The 23,958-nt window shown below is 44.6% G+C and overlaps 1 protein-coding gene across 1 annotated transcript; it reads left to right on the forward strand.

Annotated features, from left to right (window-relative positions):
* Nucleotides 1–862: 862 nt before the first annotated feature.
* LOC149435323 (ly6/PLAUR domain-containing protein 2-like) lies at nt 863–22,033 on the forward strand. The gene is made up of 3 exons (XM_089662790.1): nt 863–1,016; nt 17,993–18,121; nt 21,465–22,033. Exons 1-3 carry the CDS (start codon nt 965–967, stop codon nt 21,719–21,721), a joined length of 438 nt encoding a protein of 145 aa, XP_089518916.1. The 5' UTR covers nt 863–964; the 3' UTR covers nt 21,722–22,033.
* The last annotated feature ends 1,925 nt before the right edge of the window (nt 22,034–23,958 follow it).

Consider the following 23,958-nt stretch of genomic DNA (forward strand, 5'->3'; position numbering starts at 1 on the left):
ATTAGGGTATAAGGGAGGATACAGAAGGTAGAAGAGCTTACAATCTATTAGGGTATAGGGGAGGATACAGAAGGTTTTCCGCCCAAATCTGATGATAGAAATCATGTGGCGGACTATTGTAGGGAGTGCAGAAGGATTTGCACACCTGGAGGGAAGTCCTGTAGGATGAAGGCAGTGAAGTTAAATCTTTGAACACATCCTATCCGGGGTTGCTGCTGAAGCGTCCAATCAGCCGTCTGCAATAATACGTGACTATATAAAACAGTGGTTCTCAACCTGTGGGTCGCGACCCCTTTGGGGGTCGAACGACCCTTCCACAGGGGTCCCCTAAGACCATCAGAAAACACATATTTCCGATGTGTAAAGAGCAGCTACTGTGTTGAAAGCAGCTACTCTGTTAAAAGCAGCTACTGTGTTGAAAGCAGCTACTCTGTTAAAAGCAGCTACTGTGTTGAAAGCAGCTACTGTGTAGAAAGCAGCTACTGTGTTGAAAGCAGCTACTGTGTAGAAAGCAGCTACTGTGTTGAAAGCAGCAGTATTGGAGATAAAACGACACTCATGAATTATAATTACTGGATAAATAATTTTATGGTTGGGGTCACCACAACATGAGGAACTGTATTAAAGGGTCGCGGCATTAGGAAGGTTGAGAACCACTGATATAAAATATATAATATGTGACTGGCGTGACGCAATGCTAACCTCACATTCACTCTCAGCCATAGAGATGTATGGGAAGCAGTGACACCGGTGTCAGGGAAGTTGGGTAATCACGGCTCAGGCACTCCTAGGACATGTTATACAACAATCACACCTCACAGCAAACACCTCCAACTCGGATAGAATTCGGTCACATTTTTTTCCTCTGAACTGAGTTTTATGTTAATGAGGCATTGTGGGCGGGACCTATAAAACTTTATATGGGGGCATTTCTTTTTTTATTCTTCTGCAGAGACTCTCCAAGATGAAGGCGCTGATCTCCTGGCTGCTCGCTTCAGTGTTTTCTTTAGTTGCAGGTAAGAAGTTTGCACACTTTGGGAATTGGATTTTTGGTATTTTCAGTTGAATTCTTGCAGAGATGGAAACGTTCCGTCGTAGTGAGCGCAGGATTCGGAGATTATTAAAAAAAAAGCAACAAGAGGACAATGATCACCGAGGGACAGCGGCAACACCATCAATGGATGGACTTCTGGACTGGCCGGGAAATCTGACAATTTTTACATCTGGAAATATTTCTCATATCAAATGGAAGATTTTTCTTTCTTTTGCGGTTTTATTTTTGTAATTGTGTAACAGTAGAAGTGACCTTGATTTTGTAGATTTGTCTTATACTTTTTTTTGGATCTTTTTTTAATTGAATTTTACAAAGACAGGAATTACAATCTATTAGGGTATAAGGGGGATACAGGAGGTAGAAGAGCTTACAATCTATTAGGGTATAAGGGGGATACAGGAGGTAGAAGAGCTTACAATCTATTGGGGTATAAGGAGGATACAGAAGGAAGAAGAGCTTACAATCTATTAGGGTATAAGGGGGATACAGGAGGTAGAAGAGCTTACAATCTATTAGGGTATAAGGGAGGATACAGAAGGTAGAAGAGCTTACAATCTATTAGGATATAAGGGAGGATACAGTAGGTAGAAGAGCTTACAATCTATTAGGGTATAAGGGAGGATACAGAAGGTAGAAGAGCTTACAATCTATTAGGATATAAGGGAGGATACAGGAGGTAGAAGAGCTTACACTCTATTAGGGTATAAGGGGGGATACAGGAGGTAGAAGAGCTTACAATCTATTAGGATATAAGGGAGGATACAGGAGGCAGAAGAGCTTACAGTCTATTAGGGTATACGGGAGGATACAGGAGGTAGAAGAGCTTACAATCTATTAGGGTATAAGGAAGATACAGGAGGCAGAAGAGCTTACAATCTATTAGGGTATAAGGGAGGATACAGAAGGTAGAAGAGCTTACACTCTATTAGGGTATACGGGAGGATACAGAAGGTAGAAGAGCTTACAATCTATTAGGGTATAAGGGAGGATACAGGAGGTAGAAGAGCTTACAATCTATTAGGGTATAAGGGAGGATACAGGAGGTAGAAGAGCTTACAATCTATTAGGGTATACGGGAGGATACAGAAGGTAGAAGAGCTTACAATCTATTAGGGTATAAGGGGGGATACAGGAGGTAGAAGAGCTTACAATCTATTAGGATATAAGGAGGATACAGGAGGTAGAAGAGCTTACAATCTATTGGGGTATAAGGAGGATACAGGAGGTAGAAGAGCTTACAATCTATTAGGATATAAGGAGGATACAGGAGGTAGAAGAGCTTACACTCTATTGGGGTATAAGGAGGATACAGAAGGTAGAAGAGCTTACAATCTATTAGGGTATACAGGAGGATACAGAAGGTAGAAGAGCTGACAATCTATTAGGGTATAAGGGAGGATACAGAAGGTAGAAGAGCTTACAATCTATTAGGGTATACAGGAGGATACAGGAGGTAGAAGAGCTTACAATCTATTAGGGTATACGGGAGGATACAGGAGGTAGAAGAGTTTACAATCTATTAGGGTATACAGGAGGATACAGGAGGTAGAAGAGCTTACAATCTATTAGGGTATAAGGGGGGATACAGGAGGTAGAAGAGCTTACAATCTATTAGGGTATAAGGGAGGATACAGAAGGTAGAAGAGCTTACAATCTATTAGAGTATACGGGAGAATACAGAAGGTAGAAGAGTTTACAATCTATTATGGTATAAGGGGGGATACAGGAGGTAGAAGAGCTTACAATCTATTAGGATATAAGGAGGATACAGGAGGTAGAAGAGCTTACAATCTATTGGGGTATAAGGAGGATACAGGAGGTAGAAGAGCTTACAATCTATTAGGGTATAAGGGAGGATACAGGAGGTAGAAGAGCTTACAATCTATTAGAGTATACGGGAGGATACAGAAGGTAGAAGAGCTTACAATCTATTAGAGTATACGGGAGGATACAGAAGGTAGAAGAGTTTACAATCTATTAGGGTATACAGGAGGATACAGGAGGTAGAAGAGCTTACAATCTATTAGGATATAAGGAGGATACAGGAGGTAGAAGAGCTTACAATCTATTGGGGTATAAGGGAGGATACAGGAGCTAGAAGAGATTGGGGGGGGGTGTACAGAGTCATTTTAATGCGTTTGCTGAGCATAGTTTCATACAATCACACAAACCCAATAAGTTCTGGTTCACACTTGAGCTTCTTTAAGTGTTTTTTGAGCATTTTCTAAATTTGCGTTCTTCAGGCATTTTCATACTTGAGCATTTTTTGTTTCATCCAATGGAAAGCTGGTTAGCAGGAAAAGCAATAAATCAGGTGGATAAACAATTTTCCGGACACTTTTCAGACGCTCCTATTGAAGTCTATAGGAGTAAACAACACGCGGCTCTGGACTCTTCTGAGCTTTGAGGGACAAGTTTCCAGCTACGCGACACTCAGGGTGTGAAGAAGCACCAAAGGATACGATAGGAACTCTCATGTTGAGGCGCTTCTAGAAATACGCTTCACAAAGGGGAAACTGAGCCTAACTGTGGGAAACTACCATGACATGAGGGTATCGAAGAAGGGAAGTCAATAAAGGAAACAAAGAAAAAACAATGGTGGTCAGGGAGATAGAGAATGGGTTTCCAAGTATCCCCCCCACCCCCACCCCTGGTGGTCTTTAAGCATTTGTATTTAATATATTTGCAGTAGAAGGTTCATAAACCAATATAATAGGACAATAAATGGAAGATGATTATAGAATACATAATGTATAATACATAAGGGGGGATATGATCTCCATGTATAATACATAAGGGGGGGATATGATCTCCATGTATAATACATAAGGGGGGGGGGATATGACCTCCATGTATAATACATAAGGGGGGATATGATCTCCATGTATAATACATAAGGGGGGATATGATCTCCATGTATAATACATAAGGGGGGATATGATCTCCATGTATAATACATAAGGGGGGATATGATCTCCATGTATAATACATAAGGGGGGGGGATATGATCTCCATGTATAATACATAAGGGGGGATATGATCTCCATGTATAATACATAAGGGGGGATATGATCTTCATGTATAATACATAAGGGGGGGATATGATCTCCATGTATAATACATAAGGGGGGGGGGATATGATCTCCATGTATAATACATAAGGGGGATATGATCTCCATGTATAATACATATGGGAGGGGATATGATCACCATGTATAATACATAAGGGGGGGATATGATCTTCATGTATAATACATAAGGGGGGATATGATCTCCATGTATAATACATAAGGGGGGATATGATCTCCATGTATAATACATAAGGGGGGATATGATCACCATGTATATTACATAAGGGGGGATATGATCTCCATGTATAATACATAAGGGGGGGATATGATCTCCATGTATAATACATAAGGGGGGGGTATGATCTCCATGTATAATACATAAGGGGGGATATGATCTCCATGTATAATACATAAGGGGGATATGATCTCCATGTATAATACATAAGGGGGATATGATCTCCATGTATAATACATAAGGGGGGATATGATCTCCATGTATAATACATAAGGGGGGATATGATCTCCGTGTATAATACATGAGGGGGGATATGATCTCCATGTATAATACATAAGGGGGGATATGATCACCATGTATAATACATAAGGGGGGGATATGATCTCCATGTATAATACATAAGGGGGGGATATGATCTCCATGTATAATACATAAGGGGGGATATGATCTCCATGTATAATACATAAGGGGGGGATATGATCTCCATGTATAATACATAAGGGGGGATATGATCTCCATGTATAATACATAAGGGGGGATATGATCTCCATGTATAATACATAAGGGGGGGATATGATCTTCATGCATAATACATAAGGGGGGATATGATCTCCATGTATAATACATAAGGGGGGATATGATCTCCATGTATAATACATAAGGGGGATATGATCTCCATGTATAATACATAAGGGGGATATGATCTCCATGTATAATACATAAGGGGGGATATGATCTCCATGTATAATACATGAGGGGGGATATGATCTCCATGTATAATACATAAGGGGGGGATATGATTTCCATGTATAATACATAAGGGGGGATATGATCTCCATGTATAATACATAAGGGGGGATATGATCTCCATGTATAATACATAAGGGGGGATATGATCTCCATGTATAATACATAAGGGGGGATATGATCTCCATGTATAATACATAAGGGGGATATGATCACCATGTATAATACATAAGGGGGGGGGGATATGATCTCCATGTATAATACATAAGGGGGGATTATGATCTCCATGTATAATACATAAGGGGGGATATGATCTCCATGTATAATACATAAGGGGGGATATGATCTCCATGTATAATACATAAGGGGGGATATGATCTCCATGTATAATACATAAGGGGGGATATGATCTCCATGTATAATACATAAGGGGGGATATGATCTCCATGTATAATACATAAGGGGGGGATATGATCTCCATGTATAATACATAAGGGGGGGATATGATCTCCATGTATAATACATAAGGGGGGATATGATCTCCATGTATAATACATAAGGGGGGATATGATCTCCATGTATAAATACATCGGTGGTTCATATAGTGAACTCGGTGTAGTTATCCCCCGAGGTCATCACAGAGGACAAGGGGGCGCTCTTTACGTCTGGAGGAAAAGAAATGTAATCTCCAAACACGGAAAGGTTTCTTCACAGTAAGAGCTGTGAGAATGTGGAATAGACTCCCTCCAGAGTTGGGTGTGGCCAGCTCAGTGGATTGCTGTAGGAAAGTCCTGGATTCTTTCTTGGATACACAGAATATAACTGGATATAACATTTATAGGTAAAGTTGATCCAGGGAATATCCGATTGCCTCTCGGGAATCAGGAAGGAATTTTTTCCCAGCAGGAGCAAATTGGATCGTACTTTGCTGGGGTTTTTTTTGCCTTTCTCTGGATCAACTGTGGGTGTAGGATTATAACTTTTTTTTTTCTATGGTTGAACTGGATGGACTTTTGTCTTTTTTCAGCCAGACTAACTATGTAATACAAGAATATTGAGGAACAGCATTTAAGTAACATTTTGTCTTATCTTCATCATATTGATTAGTGCTTTGGAAGTGACTTGATGCAGATAGAGGTACACTATATTGCCAAAAGTATTGGAACGCCCCTCCAAATCATTGGATTCTTGTGGAGAAGTTATCACCCCAGTAAATACTGTATATCCACATAGTCTTCAAGTGGAGAGACTATGAACTCAGTAAACATATCAACATAGTATTCTTGTAGAGAAGGTATGAAACCAGTAAATACACTATATTGCCAAAAGTATTGGGCCCGCCCTCCAAATCATGTGATTCAGGTGTTCCAATCCCCTCCATATCATGTGATTCAGGTGTTCCAATCCCCTCCATATCATGTGATTCAGGTGTTCCAATCCCCTCCATATCATGTGATTCAGGTGGTTCAATCCCCTCCATATCATGTGATTCGGGTGTTTCAATCCCTTCCATATCATGTGATTCAGGTGTTCCAATCCCCTCCATATCATGTGATTCAGGTGTTCCAATCCCCTCCATATCATGTGATTCGGATGTTTCAATCCCCTCCATATCATGTGATTCAGGTGTTCCAATCCCTTCCATATCATGTGATTCAGGTGTTCCAATCTCCTCCCAATCATGTGATTCAGGTGTTCCAATCCCCTCCAGATCATGTGATTCAGGTGTTCCAATCCCCTCCATGGACACAGGTGTATACAATCCAGCCCCTAGGCATGCAGACGGCTTCTACAAACATTGGTGAAAGAATGGGTCGCTCTCAGGAGCTCAGTGACTCCAAGCGTGGTCCCGTGATAGGTGGCCATCTGGGCAATAAGTCCATCCGTGACATTTCCTGGCTACTAAATATTCCACGCTCAACTGTTAGTGGATTATAACAAAGTGGAAGTAACTGGGAACAACAGCCACTCAGCCACCAAGTGGTAGGCCACGTCACATGACAGGGCGGGGTCAGCGCATGCTGAAGCGCACAGTGCGCAGAAGTCACCAACTGTCTGCAGAGTCAATAGCTAAAGACCTCCAAACTTGGTGTGGCCTTCAGATGAGCCCAACAACAGTGCGTAGAGAGCTTCATGGAATGGGTTTCCATGGCCGAGCAGCTGCATCCAAGCCTTCCATCACCAAGTGCAATGCAAAGCGTCGGATGCCGTGGTGTAAAGCACGCCACCACTGGACTCTAGAGCAGGGGAGACGTGTTCTCAGGAGTGACCAATCACGTTTCTCTGTCTGGCAATCCGATGGACGTGTCTGGGTTTGGCGGTTGCCAGGAGAACGGTACTTACCTGACTGCATTGTGCCAAGTGTACAGTTTGGTGGAGGAGGGATTATGGTGTGGGGGTGTTTGATGATTGCAGCGATACCACATACAGTAGGTGTATGTTAGTTGTTTGTACCCGTAGTACATCACAGAAACAATAGGGCGCATTTCGCTTTTTTTTTATCCTACCTAAAATACACTGACACTGATAATAATTTCAAAATTAAAAAAGTCCTGACCACCCCCCCCCAAAAAAAACTGACCCTGACCTTTGACCCTGTCCTTGCACCAAACACTAACCCTGGCACTGACCTAGATTAAACTTTGATCTAGGTACAGGCGCACCTCGGTTTACAAACGCCTCGGTCAACGTAATTTTCAGTTTACGAATGGAAATCCATTGAAAATAATGGCTCGATTTACAAACGGATTCATTGGTTTTCAGTACATTTACACATTTTTTTTAAATCATGTCCCTGGACAGTATTTATGCCTTTAAAGTGCACTTTATAAAGAGTTTTGAACAGATAAAACTTTTTTTGACTTTTTTCTGACTTGATTGGTTTTCAGTGCATTCCTACAGAAAACCGCGTTTCGGTTTATGAATTTTTCGCAATACAAAAAGTCCCGCAGAACGCATTACATTCGTAAACCGAGGTACGCCTGTATATGTAAAGCGCGGTGTAAATTGATGGCGCTATATAAGTACCTGTAATAAAATAAATAAAATATAGCCTCTTAAAGTGGAACTCCGGTCTCTCAGCCAACATGAACTATTTATATTCCTTAGGCCGCCAGCATTAGTAAATAGATAGGAAAGTCCATCATATTTACTTGTTTTCAACTTTTTTTTTTACATTTCTTCAGTTACTTCCTGGTTTCCATGCCTAGGCAAATAAGGTCATAACATCCCAGGAGTCTTCAGGAGGGGAGGGTTTTCAGCTCAGCCAGTGCCTGAGCTAAGGGCAGATGGATCACAGGAAGTAAATGCTACACTAATCATCTGCCCTTACTCAAGATGGCCATGGCCAGAAATGCCAGGAGGTGCTTTTCAAAATGGTTTCTCAGCAAAATAAAGCGTGGAGACACCAATGGATGGATGGATGAATGGATGGATGGGGGAGATTGCCTTGAATGTTAATAATGAATTAAATAGCATTTTTGGTTTGTGGTGCTCAGATGCAGCGCAGTTCCACTTTAAGCGCTTCTTCTAGTTTAACCACTTCCCGTCCGTCCGTTTATATACGTGGCAGTGCAGGGGCGGGTGGCCGTTTATAAATGACCTCCCCGATTCCTTGCTTGTGTGTGCTCCATGGGAACGTGCAGGACACAGCAGAACACCGATCGCTGTACGGGACCTCTGTGCGAGGTCCTGATCATGTGATCACTGATTGGCCAATCAGTGATCACATGCAGAGTAGTAAGCAAAATGTCACTTCTGACATCATTGCTTACTACGTGTGAAATCTATGATTGATCACAGAGATCACATGGTACAGGGCCATTCACAACAGCCTTGTACCATGTGACAAGCTGTGACCAATCACAGCTCTCACAGTATTTCTCAATGGCTGCAGGAATGCAGCCAGAGAGGAGAAATGATTCCTCTTACAGCCTTTATGGGTGTCATTGACACCAAGTCAGTTCCTCCCAGTGTCAGAATGTTCGCCGCAGTCCCGCTATAAGTCGCTGATCGCCGCCATCACAAGTTATGAAAAAAAAATCACATTATCTTTCCCGCCATTTGTAAACGCTATAACTTTCACTTAAACCAATTAATTTACACGTATTGGGATTATTTTTTAGCGAAGACACGGAGCAGAATACATTTTGGCTGAAATTTATGACGAAATTTGATTTTTTAAAAATTTTTAATTGTACGTGTTTCATAGCAAAACGTCTAAAATATTGTTTTTTTTCTCAAAATTGTCGGTCTTTTTTTTTGTTTATAGCGCAAAAAAATTAAAAACGCACAGGGGATCAAATACCTCCAAAAAAGCTCAATTTGAAAGGAAAAAAAGACATAAATTTAATTTGGGTGCGGCGTTGCATGACCGCGCAATTGTCAGTTAAAGTAAGGCAGCGCTGTACCGCAAAACATGGCCTGGTCAGGAAGGGAATCCTCTGGAGGGGGAGGGGTTAAAGAGATCAACTGGACCAAATCCAGGGATACCAGTGACAGGGATTCCAAGGAATGTCTATCTATCCATTCAGTCATATCTGACCCTTGGTGATTGGATGGACTGTCACCCGTAAGTGACTTTTTCCATGAATTCTCTTAGCAATTATTTTACAGGGTAGGTTGCCAGGTCTTTCCCCAACCCCCACCATGCAGGAGACCCCACATGGCCAGGGATGAAACTAGGACAATTTAGACAGGAGCCATTTAACCTACCAGCATGTCTTTGGAGTGTGGGAGGAAGCTGGAGTGCCTGGAGGAAACCCATGCAAGCACAGGGAGAACATGCAAACTCCATGCAGGAAGCACCATGTTTGGGAATTGAACCCATGACCCACTTACTGCACAGCAGAAGTGCTAACCACTAAGCCACTGTGCCGCCCCCAAGGAATGGGTTGGTGTGGATTTTCCCTTGTGTGGATGAGTCTAGGACATTTTCCAGCGCTGGTTCAACCTGCAGCTACCAGATCAGGTCATTTCTCAACCGTAAGACCTTGAAAGTGGTGAATCAGATCTGTTGCCCGTGTTGTGAGCTATAAGTGGCCTAGATGGATCGGGAGTTGCCCGGTAGATTAGAGGAACACATTTGGGGCATTGCTACTCACACAAGGACTAGCCCCCTAGTGCAACATTTCATAACTTCAATCCTGAACGGTCCAAGGGGTTTATCTCTCCACTAGTGGTCATCAGGTTCAAGAGCCAAGGTGCCAGACGTCTCTGCGAGAGGACTACCTGGATATACAACATTTGCTGGTTTCATAGCTTCTCCACTTGAAGAATCTCTAGATATATTTATTGGTTTTATAGCTGCTCTACAAGAAGACTATGTGGATAAATGTACCGGGTTCACAGTTTCATCAATTGAAGTCTATGGGAAGAAATTTGCTGGTTTCATAGTTTCTCCACTGGATATAGACACTCACCGGCCACTTTATTAGGTCCATGACTTGCTGACGTTCGAACCAAGCATCAGAATGGGGAAGAAAGGGGATTTAAGTGACTTTGAACGTGGCATGGTTGTTGGTGCCAGACGGGCTGCTCTGAGTATTTCAAAAATTGCTGATCTACTGGGATTTTCACTACAACCATCTGTAGGGTTTACAGAGAATGGTCCGAAAAAGAGAAAATATCCAGTGAGCGGCAGTTGTGTGGAGGAAAATGCCTTGTTGGTGTCAGAGGTCAGAGGAGAATGGGCAGACTGGTTCCAGGTGACAGAAAGGCAACAGTAACTCAAATAATCACTTGTTACAACCAAGGTATGCAGAATACCATCTCTGAATGTACAACACGTGGAACCTTGAAGCAGATGGGCTACAGCAGCAGAAGACCGCACCAGGTGCTACTCCTGTCAGCTAAGAACAGGAAATGGAACCTACAATTCGCACAGGATCACCAAAATTGGACAATAGAAGATTGGATAAACATTGCCTGGTCTGATGAATGTTGGTTTCAGCTGCCACATTCAGATGGTAGGGTCAGAATTTTTCATAAACAACATGAAATCATGGATCCATCCTGCCTTGTATCAATGGTTCAGGCTGGTGGTGTCATGGTGTGGTGGATCCACCCTGCCTTGTATCAAGGGTTCAGGCAGGTGGTGGTGTCATGGTGTGGTGGATCCATCCTGTCTTGTATCAACGGTTCAGGCTGCTGGTGGTGTCATGGTGTGGTGGATCCATCCTGCCTTGTATCAACGGTTCAGGCTGGTGGTGGTGGTGTCATGGATCCATCCTGCCTTGTATTAATGGTTCAGGCTAGTGGTGATGGTGTCATGGTGTGGTGGATCCATCCTGCCTTGTATCAACGGTTCAGGCTGGTGGTGGGGGTGTCATGGTGTGGTGGATCCATCTTGCCTTGTATCAATGGTTCATGGATATGCAGCCGACAAATCTGCAGCAACTGCATGATGCCATCATGTCAATATGGATCAAAATCTCTGAGGAATGTTTCCAACACCTTGTTGAATCTATTCCACCAAGAATGAAGGCAAAAGGGGGTCCAACCCGGGACTAGCCAGGTGGAATCAATAGAGTGGCCGGTGAGTGTATATTCTTCACAAGCACAGGTTGAAGATATTCTTCTTGGACTTATACTAATCTCATAGCTTCTTCACCTGAAGACTGTGGATACATTTACTGGTTTTCTAGCTTCTCTAAAAGAAGACCATGTGGATATATTTATTAGTTTCACAGCTTCCTGACAAAAAGATATATGGATTATATTTACTGGTTTCTGACAAGAGTGTATAAGCAATACAGATCTCTCCTCTGTCAGCACCAACATGCTGTTTTGTATTGCTCTGGAACAGGGGCGGACTGACAACTCATGGGGCCCCCGGGCAATAGGGGATCATGAGGCCCCTGTGTCCTTGCCCAAACTCAAAAAAGCCTATGAAAAAGGTACCAAGGGCATCTCATGGAGCCCCCTACTGACCCTGGGCCCTCGGGCAGTGCCCGAGTTTCCAAATGGTCAGTCCGCCCCTGCTCTGGACCAGCATAGTGTATGACAATGGGTCCAAGGATTTCATCCCGATACCTAATGGCAGTCAGGGTGCCATTGTCTAGCCTGTAGAGGTCTGTGTGTCCCTCCATGGATATGCCTCCCCAGACCATCACTGACCCACCACCATAATGGTCATGCTGAACCATGTTACATCCTACCAGTAGTGACACTGACCCTAGCCAAATGCAAAATGAGTGAAAGACAGTCAGAGTATACCTGTCCACAGCCACCCTTCTGTCCAAGTACACCACATCCACAGCCCCCCTCTGTCCAAGTATACCACATCCAGAGCCACCCTTCTGTCCAAGTATACCACATCCACAGCCACCCCTCTGTCCAAGTACACCACATCCACAGCCCCCCTCTGTCCAAGTATACCACATCCAGAGCCACCCTTCTGTCCAAGTATACCACATCCACAGCCACCCCTCTGTCCAAGTACACCACATCCACCGCCACCCCTCTGTCCAAGTATACCACATCCAGAGCCACCCTTCTGTCCAAGTATACCACATCCACAGCCACCCTTCTGTCCAAGTATACCACATCCAGAGCCACCCTTCTGTCCAAGTATACCACATCCAGAGCCACCCTTCTGTCCAAGTACACCACATCCACCGCCACCCCTCTGTCCAAGTATACCACGTCCACCGCCACCCCTCTGTCCAAGTATACCACGTCCACTGCCACCCCTCTGTCCAAGTATACCACGCCCACAGCCCCCCCTCTGTCCAAGGTTTTGCTCACCTCCTCATAAAAAACAATCAGTTTTGTGTGACAACTTCTGTCTTTCATGAATCCATGTTGTCTGTTGCTTAAAATATTTGTTTCCAGCCAGAACTCCTCTCTGTGGTCTTTTATTAAACTCTCCAGTATCTTCCCAACTATAGAAGTTACACTAACAGGTCTGTAATTACTTGGGAAAGATTTTGACCCCTTTTTAAATAATGGTCCCACATTGGCCTTATGCCAATCCAGTGGTACTATGCCAGTCATTAACCACTTGCCAATCAGTGATCACATGCAAAGTAGTAAGCAAGATGTCACTTCTGACATCATTGCTTACTACATGTGAAATCTGTGAATGATCACAGAGGTCACATGGTACAGGGCTATTCACAACAGCCTTGTACCATGTGACAAGCTGTGACCAATCACAGCTCACTCAGTAGTTCTCAATGGCTGCAAGAATGCAGACAGAGAGAAAGAGAAATTATTGCTTTTACATCCTATATGGGTGTAAAAGCAATCACTGTAAAAAAAAAAAAAAAATCTTCATCACCCCCCACAAGTAGTACAGTGTCACCATGGTGACACTACTGCTAGGATGACAGTATGTAAAAAAAAAACAAAAAAACCCATAAATAATAATATAAAAAAATAAAATAAAAATGTAAAAAAAATGTTTAAAAATTATAATTTTTGGTTATAAACTAATTTGGCTTATTATTTTTTTTTACTAAAAAGATAACGGAATACATTTTGGCCGAGATTTATGATGAAAGATTATTTATTTGCAAAATTTTATAAGAAAAACACTTTTTTTCAAAATGTTTGGACTTTTTCATTTACATAGCAAAAAAAATTAAAATCCCGGCGGTGAATAAATACCACCAAAATAAACCTTTATCTGTCTCAAAAAAATGGTAAAAAATTCATATGGGTGCAGTGTTGCATGACCGCGCAATTGTCATTCAAAGTGTGATAGCGCTGAAAGCTGAAAATTGCCCTGGACAGGAAGGGGGTAAAAGTGTCCGGACTGGAAGTGGTTAAAGAGTCCCTAAAAATGAGAAACAATGGCTGTGAAATGACAGAGCTGAAGGCCCCGTGGGTGTCTGCCATCCGGTCCAGGGGCTTTATTCACCTTTATTCTATTCTATAATATTTCTGGATCATATCAATTGTGAGCCAATGTGGATCATCTGGAGCTGTGTCAATACCACCCCCCATTATGGACAAGAGCCCCCCCATGCTCCTTTGTATACACAGAGCTGAAGAAGGGATTTCATACATTATCCTTCTCTTTGTCCCCCCCCCCCCCCCCCTAGATGATTCTATAAAGGGCCTACATGCTCAGACCGGACCTTTCTACTATTAATATATTGGAAGAATTTTTGGGGGTTGGTCCTGATATCTTTTGCAATCGGTCGTTTTCAATTTTTGCTCCCTTGATTTCCTTTTTACATATTCAATGATAGCGTTCCTTCATTTTTATATTTTATACAAATTACTTAACACCACAAAATACTTGGTTCTGTATTCATTAAAAGGGGGGTACTGGTAGGTGGGCAGGCAGTGGAAAGGATGGTGCTCATAGGTGTGTAGGGAGCAGAGACAAGGGGTGATTCAGAAGGGGGGAGTTCCTGCATCTATTCTCTGAGAAGAAAGCCTCGATAATCAGTAAAAGAAAGGAAAAGCAGCCAGTTCAGGAACACAGGCAGTGCTGGGCAGGGATTGGTGAGTGGATGGGATGCTATATGGTCTAAGCGGATGGGACCAAAAGTCAGAGCCTGCTGCATAGAGGAACCCTCCTATGAACTGGGTCTGGACCACGAGTGTGCTAGGCTTTGCAAAGTATACAGTAGCTTCCCTCTATGTCTTTGGGTTGGAGAGTAAGTGTAAAGACCTGGTGGAGGAAAACTGGTTTTCGCACCCTTTCCCTTGAAATGACTTTATAGTAAGTGCCAAGACAGGTGAAAAGAACTTATGCATCCGGTGTGGGGCTTAGAATAGCACTTTGACCTCCAGCCACAAGGGGTGCTAACTCACACATTACACAAGAGTAATTCCATCATGCAACACTTTGTTAAAATCATCATATAAAACTGGTGGCCTTTGGTCCCCCCATGCACCACCCCAACATGCCAATGGTGACATGTAGGACTTCCATCTCAGTGCTAGATTATTATTATACAGGATTTATGGCGCCAACAGTTTGCTCAGCACTTTACAATATAACGGGAGGCAATACAGCAACAATACAGTACAATACAAGAGGGTTAGGAGGGCCTGATCCTGGGAGCTTACAATCTAGGAGGGAGGGGCTAGTGGTACAAAAGGTAGTAACTGTGGGGGATGGACTGGTAGGAGGAATAGAAGATTCCATTATTAGCTGAGGGCAGGATAGGCTTCCCTGAAGAGATAGGTTTTCAGAGATCGCCTAAAAGTGAGCAGAGTAGGCGATAGTCTGATAAATTGGGGTAGAGAGTTCCAGAGGAGGGGGGAAGCTCTGGAGAAGTCCTGGAGACGAGCATGTGAGGAGGAGACAAGGGAGCTAGAGAGAAGGAGGTCTTGCAAGGAGCGGAGTGTATGGTTTGGGTGATATTTGGAGACGAGATCGGTGATGTATTTTGGGGCGGAGTTATAAATGGCTTTATATGTTATTGTTAATGTTTTGAATTTTATCCGTTGGGCAACGGGAAGCCAGTGGAGGGATTGACAGAGAGGGGTGGAGGACACTGAGTGGAGGCCAGTGGAAGCATTGGCAGAGAGGGGTGGAGGACACTGAGTGGAGGCCAGTGGAAGGATTGGCAGAGAGGGATGGAGGACACTGAGTGGAGGCCAGTGGAGGGATTGGCAGAGAGGGGTGGCAGATATAGAATCCTTAGTAGGGTGGATGAGTCTGGCAGCAGCATTCATGATAGACTGAAGAGGGGATAGCCCAGGGGTGGGCAAACTTTTTTACTTGAGGGCCGCAATGGGTTCATATATTGGACCCGGGGGCCGGACCAAGAGTAGATGAATGATGTGTATGTGTCATCCATAGTAAGTATAGTAATATTCCCCCATAGTAAGCATAGTAATTAATCCCCCATATAGTAATTAATCCCCCATATAGTAATTCATCCCCCATAGTAATTCATCCCCCATATAGTAATTCATCCCCCATATAGTAATTCATCCCCCATAGTAATTCATCCCCCATAGTAATTCATCCCCCATATAGTAATTCATCCCCCCTATAGTAATTCATCCCCCATAGTAATTCATCCCCCATATAGTAATTCATCCTCCATATAGTAATTCATCCCCCATAGTAATTCACCCCCCATGTAGTAATTCATCCCCCATAGTAATTCATCCCTCATATAGTAATTCATCCCCCATAGTAATTTATCCCCCATATAGTAATTCATCCCCCATAGTAATTCATCCCCCATATAGTAATTCATCCCCCATATAGTAATTCATCCCCAATATAGTAATTCATCCCCCATAGTAATTCATCCCCCATATAGTAATTAATCCCCCATAGTAATTCATCCCCCATATAGTAATTAATCCCCCATAGTAATTCATCCCCCATATAGTAATTAATCCCCCATAGTAATTCATCCCCCATATAGTAATTCATCCCCCCCATAGTAATTCATCCCCCCTATAGTAATTCATCCCCCATATAGTAATTCATCCCCCATATAGTAATTCATCCCCCATAGTAATTCATCCCCCCTATAGTAATTCATCCCCCATAGTAATTCATCCCCCCTATAGTAATTCATTCCCCATATTAATTCATCCCCCATATTATGTTCCCAAGTCCCCCCTGTGTCAATTCACTTACCGTGTTCCCGCGCCGTTCCGGTGTAGCATGAAAATCTGTCTCCTATGAGGATCTGTCCCCTCGACGTATCTGCGCATGTGCCAGTTTCAGGCATTAGCAGCCGATCGGCGATCTCCGGCACATGCGCAGATACGTCGAGGGGGACAGATTCTCATAGGAGACAGATTTTCATGCTACACCGGTCTTCAGGGCGGACTGTGAGAGGAGCCTAGCTCCCCTCACGTTCGTCACGCTGCCCTGCCTACACACATCCTGACAGCCTTCCTGACAGTATCATGCTCCGCGGGCCGGATTAAAAAGTCCGCCGGGCCGTATACGGCCCGCGGGCCGTAGTTTGCCCATTGCTGGGATAGCCTGTAGTGAGGCAGGCCAATGAGGAGGGAGTTAAAATAGTCAAGGCGAGATATACCAAGGGAGTGAATAAGTTGCTTAGTGGTTTCCAAGATTAGGAACGGCCGTATCTTGGAGATGTTGCGGAGGTTGGAGATGTTGCGGAGGTTGGAGATGTTGCGGAGGTGAAGTCTACAAGATTTGGACAGTGATTGGATTTGGGGCTGAAAAGACAGATGGGAGTCTAGGATTACACCTAGTACCCTGGGATGAGGGGAGGGAATGATGATTGTGTTATTGATCTTGATGGAGAAGTCAGGGGAGGGGGCACGGGCTGGGGGGAATAATAAGAGCTCAGTTTTGGAAAGATTGCGTTTGAGGAAGTGGAGTGACATCCATGCCGATATGTCGCTTAGTAGGTTAGTAATGGGAGAGGAGACTGAAAGGGTGAGGTGAGGAGGAGACTGAAGGGGTGAGGTGAGGGGTAGAAAGATAGATTTGTGTATCATCAGCATAGAGATGGTACTTAAAGCCATGATAGTTTATCAAGTGACCAAGGGAGGAGGTGTAGATGGAGAAAAGAAGGGGTCCAAAGACAGAACCTTGAGGGACCCCTACAGAAAGAGGGAGTGAAGAGGAGGAGGCAGCGTTATAGGTAACATTGAAGGAGTGCTGCGATAGGTAGGAGGAGAACCACGAGAGAGCAGAATCTCTGAGGCCAAGAGAGTGGAGTTTTTTGAGGAGGAGGGGATGGTCAACCGTATCAAAAGCCGCAGAGAGGTCAAGTAGTAGGAGTACGGAGTAGTGGCCATTTCCAGCCCCTTCTGCTCTCTCTCTATTGAGGGGCTCTGTTAGGACAATTTGGATGAAAGCTATGGTTTGTACTTTCATTCATTCTATGAAAGTATACGATCTTTAATTATCTGTTTGTAAGTATGAATGTATAGTATGCTTTGTCACATTACCAACCCATATCCTGTCTTTCCGACCAGCTACCACGGACAACCGAACCCAGTGCTATTTCTGCTATAATCCGAAAGAAGTACAATACTGCAATCAGATCAAGACCTGTGAAGAGAATTATAAATTCTGTAGAACTATCGAACTGAGCCCAAACATGGGTGAGTGAGCGTCCTGATTCAATGGTGGCCTCAACCAGCGTCATACTGGCTGTATATAAATGGGTGGTGTGATTCTGGCCATACATGTGGCAATGTGATAGAATGATCAAACCTTTGATTCTTGTCCAAATCACAAAGACATAAATGGTGGTGTTGATGCACCGCAAAGGAGATGGATCAAAGTCATCCCAACTGAACCCATGGGAAAATCCAAAAAGCTATAACTAAAATTATTGTAGATTTTTTCCATTTTCGGTGGTGGATCGCTTAGTTTCTGGGAATTAAATTTGATCATTCTTGCAATCCACGGTGGAATGAAAGTGGTTGAAATTGAGAGAAAACACCGGCATTTTTGGCAGACTCTGGGACACGTTGGGGCTTATAAAGGATAGGGAGGATGGTGAGCACACACCCAATCTACTCAGTGGTGTATTTAGGTTTTGTGGTGCCCTAGGCAACACGAAAATTCTCTCCTACCTCCTCGCAGAAAGAGCCTTCCATTGACCAAGAGCACCCCTGCCCTCCACCCGAGCCTTCCATTACCACTGCTCCCCATACACCAGCCACCTTCCCCGATGGCAAGAGAGAGAAAGACACACACCTTCACAGCCCTGGACATCCCCAGGAACGAGAGTCAGGCTGTGCATACACCATCATCAAACCCACAGCATCTCTCAGAACCCACCAGGTCCCCATGCCGCGTGTGTCCCTTCTTCTGTCCCTTCTTCCAAGGGGTAGTGCTGTCCCCCCCTGAAAAATGCCGCCTTGTTTGACTTGTGGTAAATACACCTCTGCATCTACCTGTAGCATACCAGGTCACATACCCTTCAACATTCAAGGGGAAACTTCCAGAGAGAGAGAGTCAAAGCTCCCTTCCCACACTTGCAAAGGAACCTTCTTTAAATGTTGAGGGATAAGGGCCTCAAAAAGGATGGGGGGGTTGTAGGGGGACTTATAAAAAACAGGGAGGATGGCAAGCATGCACCCCCCTTCCCGCCCTTCCTGTACTATACCAGGCCACATAGCTTTCAACATTGATGGGGAAAGCTTTCAAGAGAGAGTGCCAAAGCATCCTTCCACCACTGTAAAGGAGCAGTCTTCTAATGTTGAGACATAAGAGCCTCAAATTGGAAAGGGGGGTTATCAGCGGGGATTATAAAGGATAGAAAGGATGGCGAGCATGCACTCCCTATTCCTGTGCCATACCAGGCCACATACCTTTCAACATCAGCGGGGAAACCCTCCAGAGGGAGTGTTAAAGCTCCCTCCCCACCCTTGCAAAGGAACCTTCTTTACATGTTGAGGGACAAGAGCCTCAAATGGATGTGGGGGGTTATGGGGAAACTTACAAAAGACAGGGAGGATGGTGAGCATACGCCCCCCGCTCTTCCTGTACCATACCTGGTCACATACATTTCAGCATTGGTAGGGCTTGCAAGAAGTGTCAGAGCTTCCCTCCACCATTTCAAAGGAGCCTTGTTCCAATGTTGAGGGCCTCAAAAAGGATGTGGGAGAACTATAAAAGTCGGGGAGCACGGAGAGCATGCACCCCCCTCTTCCTGCACCATACCAGGCCAAGTGCCTTTCAGCATCAGTGTGGGAACCTTCCAGAGGGATTTAATTTCCCCCCCCCCCCCAACACACACATATAAAAGATTTCTATTTTGGGATAAGGGTCTCAAAAGGGATGTTGGGATACTTATAAAGGAATCTGGAAGCCCCTTTATAATAAAAGGCCTCCAAATATCCAGGGGGAGTGGGTACATGGGTGCATTAGTACCTCTTATTATTCAATCCCAGAAACAGTAAATAAACACACGGACACACTTATTATCCCCCAATGTAAATACATGTAAGTCGAGGCATCCAGTAATGTGAAGACAGGGCTGGGAATCCTCGGTGATGTCATTGACCATATTTGTTCAATAGAGATGATGTCATTGACCATATATGGTCAGTAGGGATGAGCTCAAGTGTCAGTCCACACCCTTAGCTCATCCCAATTGACCAAATATGGTCAATGACATCATCTCTATTGAACAAATGTGGTCAATGACATCATCTCTATTGAACAAATATGGGCAATGACATCATCTCTATTGAACAAATATGGGCAATGACATCATCTCTATTGAACAAATATGGGCAATGACATCATCTCTATTGAACAAATTTGGTCAATGACATCATCTCTATTGAACAAATATGGGCAATGACATCATCTCTATTGAACAAATGTGGTCATTGACATCATCTCTATTGAACAAATGTGGTCAATGACATCATCTCTATTGAACAAATTTGGTCAATGACATCATCTCTATTGAACAAATATGGGAAATTACATCACCAAGGATCCCCAGCCTTGGTGCTGTACGGGTCGAATACCATATATAGTAGCTGTATCTCTATTACTACTATCAACGATATTTTATACACCACTGATCACGTAGTGTGTCCTGGTAAAAGGAATGCTGCCTATGACCCCAAGAACACCATCCCAACTGTCAAACATGGTGGTGGAAACTTTCTGCTTTGGGGATGTTTTTCTGCTAAGGGGATAGGATAACTGAATTGCATCAAAGGGACGATGGACGGGGCAATGTACCATCAAATCTTGGGTGAGAACCTTCTTCCCTCAGCCAGGGCATTGAAAATGGGCCGTAGTTGGGTGTTCCAGTATGACAATGACCCAAAACACACGGCCAAGGCAACAAAGGAGCGGCTCAAGAAGAAGCACATTAAAGTCCTGGAGTGGCCTAGACAGTCTCCGGACCTTAATCCGATTGAAAATTTGTGGAGGGAGCTGAAAGTTCGAGTTGCCAAACGTCGGCCACCAAACCTTAATGACTTGGAGAGGATCTGCCAAGAGGAGTGGGCCAAAATCCCTCCTGAGATGTGTGCAAACCTGGGGGCCAACTCCAGGAAACGTCTGACCTCTGTGATTGCCAACAAGGGATTTACCACCAAGTACTAAGTCATGTTTTGTGAAGGGGATCAAATCCTTCTTTCCCTCCTGAACATACAGATCAGTCATCATTTGTTAGACGCATTTCTGCTGAATTTGTTGTTGTATTCTGTCTCTCAGTGTTACACCGAACATTCCATTGTTAGACCGATCATTTCTGTGTGAGGGGCGAACATTTCATTGTTAGACCGATCATTTCTGTGTGAGGGGCGAACATTCAGCATCAGCAGGGGATCAAATACACATTTCCTTCACTGTATGTCATTTTTAATGCGTTAGTGTAAGACGGCTTCCAATGAGGGTCCTCACCCCTCCACCCAAAGCTAGCATTTTTTTTTAATGGTAATTCTTTCTTCCTCTCTTTGTGAATTTCAGGCTTCCCCTTCACTACATCATCACTGATGGTCACCAGGGACTGCGTTGAAGACTGCGAAAACAGCGACCTGGAAGACTTAGGGTCAGAAACGGAAGTCTATTGCTGCGAAGGCGATCTGTGTAACAATAGGTACGGAGTTGCCTCAAACACCACCAACCACCATGGGGCATCGACCCGCCATCTACAGAGCGGAGTGTATGGGGGACTCATCATGGGGCTCAGTTTATTCAGTGTTCTCTTCTCTTCATGGGTCTGAAGAAATTTCCTGCTCCTTCCGGAGCGCCGCCTAATGGACTATATCTCTTCTCACCAATGAACTGCCATTATTAAAACTCCAGACCATTTTTGTTTCATATATGGCTTGAGGAAAGGTTGGAGACTTTATCAGATTTTCTGGCCTGGGAGGCAGGAAAATCCTGCTGGAGGTTTTAATTTTTCTCCACCAAGAAGAAAAAAATGTTGGCTAGAGTTTTTCATTAACTGAGATGGAGAAGCTGAAGTTTTTCTGTGTATGATGTTAAATTATGTATGTAATGATAAAACAGATTAAATTCTAAATTATAATAAATCAAGAAAATGAGTTTATTCTTTCAGCATCTACAAAAAGAAAGAGACTGAGAGGAATCAGTCCCTACATAGAGAACATCAGCAGGCACATCCAGGCACATCTAGGCACATCCAGGCACATCTAGGCACATCCAGGCACATCCAGGCACATCTATGCACATCCAGGCTCATCCAGGCACATCCAGGCACATCTATGCACATCCAGGCACATCTAGGCACATCCAGGCACATCCAGGCACATCCAGGCACATCCAGGCACATCCAGGCACATCTAGGCACATCCAGGCACATCTAGGCTCATCCAGGCACATCTATGCACATCCAGGCTCATCCAGGCACATCCAGGCACATCTATGCACATCCAGGCTCATCCAGGCACATCCAGGCTCATCCAGGCACATCCAGGCACATCCAGGCACATCTAGGCACATCCAGGCTCATCCAGGCACATCTATGCACATCCAGGCTCATCCAGGCACATCTATGCACATCCAGGCACATCCAGGCACATCTAGGCACATCCAGGCACATCCAGGCACATCTAGGCACATCCAGGCACATCTAGGCTCATCCAGGCACATCTATGCACATCCAGGCTCATCCAGGCACATCCAGGCACATCTATGCACATCCAGGCTCATCCAGGCACATCCAGGCTCATCCAGGCACATCCAGGCACATCCAGGCACATCTAGGCTCATCCAGGCTCATCCAGGCACATCTATGCACATCCAGGCTCATCCAGGCACATCTATGCACATCCAGGCTCATCCAGGCACATCCAGGCTCATCCAGGCACATCCAGGCTCATCCAGGCACATCTATGCACATCCAGGCTCATCCAGGCACATCCAGGCTCATCCAGGCACATCTATGCACATCCAGGCACATCCAGGCTCATCCAGGCACATCCAGGCACATCTAGGCACATTCAGGCTCATCCAGGAACATCCAGGCACAGGCACATCCAGGCTCATCCAGGCACATCTATGCACATCCAGGCACATCCAGGCACACCCAGGCTCATCTAGGCACACACAGGCACATCCCGGCTCATCTAGGCACACACAGGCACATCCAGGCACATCCAGGCTCATCCAGGCACATCTATGCACATCCAGGCTCATCCAGGCACATCCAGGCACACCCAGGCTCATCTAGGCACACACAGGCACATCCCGGCTCATCTAGGCACACACAGGCACATCCAGGCACATCCAGGCTCATCCAGGCGCATCCAGGCGCATCCAGGCGCATCTAGGCACATCCAGGCACATCCAGGCACATCCAGGCTCATCCAGGCACATCCATGCACATCCAGGCTCATCCAGGCACATCCAGGCTCATCCAGGCACATCCAGGCACATCCAGGCTCACCCAGGCTCATCCAGGCACACCCAGGCTCATCCAGGCTCATCCATGCACATCCAGGCACATCCATGCACATCCAGGCTCATCCAGGCACATCCAGGCACACCCAGGCTCATCCAGGCACATCCCGGCTCATCCAGGCACACCCAGGCTCATCCAGGCACATTGAGGCACATCCAGGCACACCCAGGCACATCCAGGCACACCCAGGCTCATCCAGGCACATCGAGGCACATCTAGGCACATCCAGGCTCATCCAGGCACATCCAGGCAAGCTGACTACAGCTCTCTGCTTCCTATAGAATTGCAAAAATCAAAAAAAGAGAATAAAAAAAAAAATAACGGCATACCTAATACGTACACATATACTGTATGTATGCAGGGCTTTTTTTTTTCAGATGGAATGTGGGGAATGCAGTACCTCCAGCACTGAATGTATGTGATGGCAAGGGGTTCTGGGTTGTGCTGGAGGGTCTATTGACGCTGGCTGCTGTTGAAACTATTGTCGCTGGAGGGGATCCATTTTTGAATGGGGTCTATTACTGCTGGGGAGGT

Source organism: Staurois parvus, unplaced genomic scaffold, assembly GCF_062004578.1.
Source record: "Staurois parvus isolate SC_StPar_1 unplaced genomic scaffold, SC_StPar_1.0 ptg001542l, whole genome shotgun sequence".
Classification (NCBI taxonomy): domain Eukaryota; kingdom Metazoa; phylum Chordata; class Amphibia; order Anura; family Ranidae; genus Staurois; species Staurois parvus.

Bases quoted from the DNA above. Each gene is read 5' to 3' on its own strand.
- LOC149435323 (XM_089662790.1), top strand. From the start codon at position 965: ATGAAGGCGCTGATCTCCTGGCTGCTCGCTTCAGTGTTTTCTTTAGTT. The intron at 1,017-17,992 runs GTAAGAAGTTTG...CTTTCCGACCAG, and splicing joins AGTGTTTTCTTTAGTTGCAG to CTACCACGGACAACCGAACC. The intron at 18,122-21,464 runs GTGAGTGAGCGT...TGTGAATTTCAG, and splicing joins CGAACTGAGCCCAAACATGG to GCTTCCCCTTCACTACATCA.